This window comes from Aquarana catesbeiana, linkage group LG03 (assembly GCF_042186555.1).
Source record: "Aquarana catesbeiana isolate 2022-GZ linkage group LG03, ASM4218655v1, whole genome shotgun sequence".
In the NCBI taxonomy this organism is placed as follows: domain Eukaryota; kingdom Metazoa; phylum Chordata; class Amphibia; order Anura; family Ranidae; genus Aquarana; species Aquarana catesbeiana.
Window position 1 is genome coordinate 268,423,876 of NC_133326.1, and position 8,155 is coordinate 268,432,030.

Sequence of the window (8,155 nt, forward strand, 5' to 3'; positions counted from 1 at the left end):
AGTGGTGATGACTGTCATAATATCTCTCATGTGACAAACATTAAAGGCTTTCTCCAGCACCTTAGGCCATGTGTCACTTATGAGCTCTAAGCTTATACATTAAACAGGTCATCCTTCTTTTAGAAATTATTTTCTTAAATATTTTTCCAAAAGCATAAGTACAGGTAAGGTCTGGTATTGCGAGTTAATTGTTTTACAGAAAGACACAATATTTGTAGAAATGCCAATGTGAGTACAAAGGAAAAATGCAGTACGGTTGTGACTGGCTGGTCTCAAATACCAAATAATTCCAAAAGTAGCTAAGGTGTAGGAGAATAGAATACGGTTTCAATCTAGATGTAGGAAGCAAAGCAGTAATATCTTATGCCACCTATTTGGTGTGGTTATTTTGAATAGAGGACTGTCTGTCATCAAAATGATCTAGTTGGCACGAAGGGGAGTGGGGAAACTGGGAGGAGGACATTGGGGAACTGGGGGAAGGGAAGAAGTACAACAACTTGGGCATTGGAAATGGTGATACTAGGGGCGCAGTAACTGGGGGAGAGGAAGGAAAGGAAGAAGAGTTGAAAGAGTATAATAGTACCCATTAACCGGCTGCTTCACCTCCATAAAGTTTCGGGTTGGCTGCCACCAGGCTTTAGCAATAGTTAAATAAATAAAGACATTCTGCCCATGTGTATGTCGGACTGTCTGATAGAAGCTTGCCAGCTTATTTCAGACGTGCATGCTGGAAAACCAGTAGCCGACAGATTCTCAATCGGCGCTCTCAGCCAATGGCAGAGAGCACTGATCGGTGTGTTCTATCTGGGGGGGGGGCGTCCCCTGTCAGAACACAACAGCTCAGCAGGGGAGATTGATGGACTAACCTTGCATGGTTAGTACAGTGTCTCCGACTGCAGCAGTCATTTTTTTTTTTTTTATTCGTGCAACCCCAACTGTTAGTGTGTACCAGGCTTTAGAGGCTCTTAGGAGACAAGTACACGCTATAGAGAGATATGCTTTGTTCATATTTAATGTCTGAAGTTTACAACCACTTTAAGTTTTTGTCAAGGATGATTTGGATATTTATATACCTTTAGCCGTATCCATAGTCTCTGGACTTTGGGGCATTGCCACTAAATATGGTACAGCGCTTCCCCAGGGCTAAGTACCCTTGAAAGGAGGAACTGAAGCCCACGTTCACATCGGGCCATTTTGACTGTGATTTGACATGTCAAATCACAGCCTATTGGTGTTCTATCGAAAAATCCCCCGATAGGTCTGCGCATGCACAGTACCAAGCGTCGCTCCAGCTGATATGGTGTTCAGCTGGCGTGAGGTAAACGGCACATGCGCAGATCGTCGGAGGCATTATCCAACGCTATATAAACAGCAGGGGGAACAGATTGGATTGAGCTTTGCTGTTGTGGGGAGGGTTGTGGGTGTGTTGAAGGGTGGGTTTTGTGTGTGTGCGTTAAAACCTGCCGTTCAACACACCAAAACCGTACTGCAACACAGACAAAACCCGCCCTGCAACACCGAGGCACAATCTGACAAGTACCGTCTCGCTCCGCTGTTTGCATAGCTTTGAATAGTCGAATACTGTCTCCCATCGAAAAATGCCTCCGATCTGCACATCTGCTGTTGACGCAGACTCATCTGGGGCATTTTTTAGATGAGAGGCATTTCTCGAAAACCGGCAACAGCTCTGTCCGAATCAGTGCAATGCCGACTTTGCGGTGCTGCACCAATTCCCAAAACTAGTTCCTGCACTACTTTTGGTGACTTTGGGGGAGGGGGGGGGGATTTCAATAGACATCTGTGTGAACCCAGGCTAAATTTAGTTTCAGGGTCATATACCAGCCAAACAATGGTTTGAAAGTGTTTTTCTGCGTTAAGATGTTGGTGAAGCATTTGGCTGCTGCTAACCAGATTTTGTGACAGGTCATCCTTCAACCTGTGAGAAAGCTGACATTTCTGCTCTGTCAAGAAGAGAATATGAGCCATACGTATTTCTGGATAGCAAGGCCGAACTTTTCAAAACCCATTAAGAGTGGGGGTTTAGATTCTTTTAGATGCCTTTTCCTGACTCATTCTCTTTAAATGGGTGCACTTTTTAAGTGCAGTATTTCAATTCTGCCACTCCAACCCCAGCAATTCTGTAATTCTATAGTATGGACTTTAGATGTAGTTTCCAAAGTCTAGTTTTAACTTCAGGTGCTCTGCCATTTATTTGCATGTGCGTGTGAAACCATCATGACACTCTGAAGCCCCATACACACTATCAGATTTTCTGCTGATTTTTGTCTTCAGATTTATCAAAATCGTGTAGTGCAAGGGCCCTGCCTGATTGCATACAAACTGAAACTCCTAAGGTTTGACCTCATATTATATGGTTTTGGTAAATCTGAAAGAAAAAATCAGCAGAAAATCTGATAGTGTGTATGGGGCTTTAGGCAGTGTTTCTCAATTTCAGTCCTCAAGGCGCACCAACAGGTCATGTTTTCAGGATTTCCCTCAGATGAAACGACTGGTTATTACTGAGGCAGTGAAACTGATCAAATCACCTGTGAAAAATAATGGATAGCCTGAAAACATGACCTGTTGGTGTGCCTTGAGGACTGGAATTGAGAAACACTGCTATAAGGGCTTTACACTTGCTTCAAAATGTAGCATTGGATGTGCTTTTTTGTTTAAAGAATTATGAATGCCAATCAAAGCCCCTGTCCCCAAATTAAATGGTTGGCTTACAGTCCCGTTTACATGTTGCTTTTGCTTTGCTTCAAAAATGATACCCGCATGTCTTTTTAAATCGTCTTGGAAGCCTCCATAAAAGTCTGACAAAACTCACGTGAAGCACCGGCAGCTTTTGAGACTTTTTTTTATTGGGCTTTAGCTTCACTTCACTTTGAGGGTATTGCAGGTATGAGATATCCCAGGAAGCACTGGAAAGCCAAGGCGAACCATTCCTTTCAAATTTAAATCTACTAAAGCCACCGATGGGCTTTTCATTTCAAAATGTGTACTACTGAGGAAAATAATATATTGGAAATAAATGCTATATATAGATGGATAGATAAAGGGCTATATTGTCTTTTGTATTGTTTCCCTTTTCATTGGATAACAGGTTATGCATTCAGAAGCAAGGTAACACACATTTCAAGCTCATACTATGTAGTTAAAGGTTTATGTACATCTGACTGTAATACATAGACACCACATTCCAGTTCATAGGCATGTTAACGCTAACCCCTCCCTCCCCTGCTGAATGAGGGTACCAATGAACAGGGGCACTAATGAGCTGGGGATCTGCTGACTTGGGGTACTACTGTGCTGGGGTTCATCTGGCCCCCTTTAAAACAAATAGAAAATCATAACTCTCAGAGCATTTGTCAAGCTTCATTAAAGCTTCAAAAAAAGCATAACTGAAGCATCTTAAAAGCACATCAGAAAAGCAGTAGGTGCTTTAATTTGTGTTTTGAAGTCAAAGCAAGTGTAAATGAGCCCTAAAAGTCTTGTGAGGTGCACTGTTCTGTGAGTAAACTACATCTAGAGCACATTTTACAGTACTATAAGTATTATAGAATTTCTGGAGAGCAGGGAAGGAGTGAGATTGAGCACTAATAGGTGCACCTATCCTTTATAGTTAGCATATATAGCAGCTTGATATTGTCTTACTATCACATGTACAGTCAGTGTGTGTGTTATAATTATCCACCTCTAGGGTACTTAAGCAAGAATTGGAAGACAACAATATGCAAACTGTGAAAATGCAGTCGAAGATGTTTACGTATAACTTCCCAATGTGCCTGACCATCTGGAAAATGTAATGTACAAATATTTTTGCATTTTATGTAGTGTGCAGGTAATGATACATTTTATGATTTGTGATGGGGATACAAGTTTTGGGTAGTCTAAAGACTTTTATGTAATAAAAAATAAAGTGGCCCTTGTGTTGTCACCTTAATTTAATCATTTAATTTTATTTTTAAGCCATCTACTATGTATAACCATTGAAGCTGGTTATTTTGTACTAGTTAGTTTCCTTTTGAGTTGCATGTCTTCATCCTCTGGTAGTAATTTTTTTAACGTATAATATATAATGTAATTAATCTTTCTTTTATTTGCTACCCTTAGAGCCATTGCAGCAGAATCTTTACTAAAGGGACAGAAGGAGGTAAGCTAAATGTTATATTGCTATAGAGAGAGCTGCAGTAACAACATTACTGGTATTAATGGGGTTTCATTATGAGTTTGTATTATGTATTCTACAAGTAGTACTTATATATTCATTCCAAAACAGGAATGAAAGCTAGCCAAAAGTTGCAACCTCCAGAACAATGCTTGTATGAGCTTAAATACTTGGCCTCCCTCACTTAGTTTGTGTTCCATTTGGGCTGGGATCGAACTGCAGCAGAGTAGTGGATGCAGATGAAAAGAAATGGGACCTGCCCTACTGTATTCCACAGTCTGAGTATTCTGTGCTTGTGCTACTATTACTACTGTTCTCTTTGGGATTCAGTGAACTGAACATGCAGTGCTTGCTGAGGTCCTTTGACCCAACAGCAAAAAGAGCACATATACCTTGCTCACTGACATGGAGCAAGCATGTGAATATCAGGTGTTTGTAATGTCTCGCCATCTAGTAATGTACTAAAGAAAAAATAAAGTGCCTGCATTTGGTCACATCACTTGCACTAGCAGTGGAAGACTAACAGGTGAAAGATAAATATTTGTCACTTGCTTGAAGCTCTTTTTTTTTTTTTTTTTTTTTTTTTTTAACCACTTGACCTCCGGGAGGGTTTACCCCCTTCATGTCCAGGCCATTTTTTTTGCAGTTTTTAGCACTGCGCTACTTTAACTGGTAATTGTATGGTCATGCAACGCTGTTCCCAAACTAGATTTATATTTTTTCCTTAGATGGTGGTTGATCACAACTGGGTTTTTTATTTTTTGTGATATAAGAGAAAGACTGAAAAGTTTGGGGGAAACAAACATGTTTTTTACTTTCTGCTACAAAACATGCAATAAAAAAATTACAAAATCACATTTCTTAAGTTTTGGCCAAAACTTTAAAAAAAATGTAAGTGTGTATTGATTGGTTTTCATGAAAGTTATAGCGCCTACAAACTATGCTGATTATATACTGAAATAATTTTTTCTTTTTTATACTATGAATGGCGGTGGTCAGTCACGGGATTGTGATAGTGCTGCAGTCAATCGACACTAATGCGGGGGGGACTTGCTAACTGCCAATGACATCACTAGTGACGCTAATACAGTGACCAGTGATAATCAACACGGTCACTGTACTAATGACACTGGCTGTGGAGAGGTTAACATCTAGGGCGATTAAGTGGTAAAATGTGTGCCTAACAATGTGTAAAGTGTGCTGCTTTTTACTACAGGTCTTTGTATATCCCAGCTTTGCAGAGATAAGAAACAAAGATCATTCCCTCTGTACAGAGCCCTGTGTTGAATGTCAACACAGGGCTCTGGGCTGTGATTGGACACAGCCACTCAGCAGGTCCTAGCTATAAATGATTTGCTGGGACTTGCTGACAGACTCCTGCTGTATGCAATCACAGTCGGTGTCGGGAGGGGGGGGGGGGGATTGTGGGTACGCACCTGAAAGCAGGAAGCGACGTATGGGTGCGTCACTTTGCCTATGTGGGCCGCCCGTCCACAGTACACTACGGGTGGTCCACAAGTTGTTAATGCATATTACTCATAATGTGGTTATATTAAATCTGAATTTATATTTACAGCATAAAACTCATGTAGGGACATAAAATGCCTATTTTAAGAATCTGGGGATTTCCTTCCAAAGAGAATAGATCACGTAGTGCCCAAATATGTAGCGTGGATGACTGTTTAAAATTAGAATGTTTATTTTTTACTCCTAGTGACCCATATGTATTTTTCTCTTCCCTCCTTTTCTCAAATGCACCTTGTTCTGCAGGTCCATCGTTTGTATGAAAGAGCACTTCAGAAGTTGCCTCTGTGTGCTGAACTCTGGAAAGATGTAATGTTTTCATCTGTTTTTATTTGTGGGGGTTATGCATATATATATATATTTTTTGTTTACCATGTCTGTAGTTGTGTGCGCAGTACATCATCCTTACCGGTTGTGCTTCCCCATCTTTTGCAGCAACTCTTGTTTGAAGCATCAGGAGGAGGTAAAACTGATAACCTGAGAAAACTAGTTTTCAAGTGCCAAGAGGTTGGAGTCAGCCTAGATGAGCTCTTAAATTTAAAAACAGAAAGCAAGAATCACTGAACACTGGTTGGTTGCATTCATGCCAAAGTCCTATACTAAATTGCCAAAACGGTCCTGAAAAGTCTGTTTCAGATTAGCATATGAAAGTCAGACCTCCTCTGAATCAACAATGCTTTCTGTAACTGGGAAATCAAAATTTATTGCCCATCTTTAACGGAAGATTTGAATCCCAAACTCATGCCTACTTCTAGGCCCAACAAGATTCTCTCTATACATCATGTCCGTAAGTATAGTTAAATCGACTGCTGTTTTATTGTTTGTCTGTTTTTGTGTTTATTCTCCTCTTACCCTTGATTTTTTTTGCAATCCCCATTTGTCGTGCTGTTTTCTAACTTGCTTGACTCTCTCACTGATGCCTGTGAGACCTTGTGTTTAGCTATGGAGACTGCTGTTTACAATCCACTTAGGAACACTCAGTCTCTCTTCAGTCTTCTTAATCTTTACTTAATTTCTTCTCATTTTAAAGATATCTCTGGGGAACCGACTAATTTGTATAGCTAAGGCAAAAAGCAGCAGGCCCTCAGCAGAAGCAAGGCCATCAGTCTGCTAAGTGCACTTGAGGGAAACCCCTTTTTCTATTTCTGTTTTTCGTTTATTTTATTTTTTCGTTTTCTTTTTTTTGTCCCCTTTACATTACTGAGCTTTGGACTCTAAAATGGAGACTGTTAAACTTGAAGACATAAGATACTATTGCAAAAAGCCAGAGCATCAGAGCCGAAGAGTGGTCAAATGATATGTGCAATTTTTCTTTGTTAAGTTTAATTTATAATAAAGTTTAACAGTATATAATGGAAGACATATGTTTTGTATTCTGGTACTACCTTGTGTAGTATGAAAACTGTTTATAAAGATATTTTAAATATTAAATTTAAAAAAATAAAATCTGTCTGACTTTGTTTTTCTTCCATGTATTAGGGCTTTTACATGTTTTTTAATCTTGGTACCAAATGAGAAAGAAATGGGGATTTTTTTTTTTCCTGCGGGGGCGGGCGACTTGTGCTAGTACCTACAAGATCCCCCCTCCCTGTGACAGCAGGTGGGGGAGATCATCATCTGCCCCCATACGGCTGCATCATTCATTTACAGCAATCTAGGAATATGAGTACTACAAGTACTGTCAGTCGTTGCAGCTGATGGCTTGTAATCCTGAATGAGCAGCGAGGATGCTAATGAGTGTTCTTGTAGTTCATTCACAAGCCCTGCAGCTTGTAAACAGTCGTATCAGAGGTTCGGGCTGAAAACTGCAGGGCTTGTTTGCAGGAGTCTGATATTGAACCTGCAATCCACTGATCCCTGACAGCTGGGGGGACTGCGGAGGGGCCAGACATGGCGTAGATCGCTGAGGATTCTGCGGCGAACTATCGCCTGAAGTGGGAGCAAATACCTGTATTAGACAGGTATCCCCCCCCCCCCCCCCCAAAGATGTCAAATGTGACACCGGAGGGGGTTGATGAACCGGATAAGGGGAAGTTCCATTTTTGGGTGGAACTCTGCTTGTGCACCTAATGGAGGCCAAGACATATGCACATTTTACTCCATGAGCTTTGACAGTTTATATCTCCAATGTCAGTCTGCTGTATAGTTGGATTCAATAGTGATACAGGTTACTGGCCACAAATACACAAATTGTACTGACAATGTTCTGATGGTGTTTGGACAACCCAAGAACGGGAAAACTTTTCCAATGGTCTAGAGGAGGTGTTTCAAACAGGATGGTTGTGTACACACAATGTAGAGCCACTAAAGACACTCAGTGGCATATCCACTCCTGTACGGCCTCCCTCGCATTGTAACATAAGACTGCAAAAAGCAAACTGATAGTCTCGATCCCCTAAGGACCATTTGTAATACAAAGGTATATAAAATATTGCTTAGTTCCCAAGTTCTTGGGGTGTA

The 8,155-nt window shown here is 40.7% G+C and overlaps 1 protein-coding gene across 1 annotated transcript in view; it reads left to right on the forward strand.

The window, feature by feature from the left end:
• ZFC3H1 (zinc finger C3H1-type containing) overlaps positions 1 to 7,141 on the forward strand; it is a 162,035-nt gene extending 154,894 nt beyond the window's left edge. Inside the window, exons 32-35 of the mRNA XM_073620040.1 lie at positions 3,704 to 3,805; positions 4,117 to 4,156; positions 5,942 to 6,004; positions 6,131 to 7,141. Of these exons, the coding sequence (XP_073476141.1) occupies positions 3,704 to 3,805; positions 4,117 to 4,156; positions 5,942 to 6,004; positions 6,131 to 6,259 (334 nt within the window). The 3' untranslated portion in view covers positions 6,260 to 7,141. The remainder of the gene's footprint in view (positions 1 to 3,703; positions 3,806 to 4,116; positions 4,157 to 5,941; positions 6,005 to 6,130) is intronic.
• The last annotated feature ends 1,014 nt before the right edge of the window (positions 7,142 to 8,155 follow it).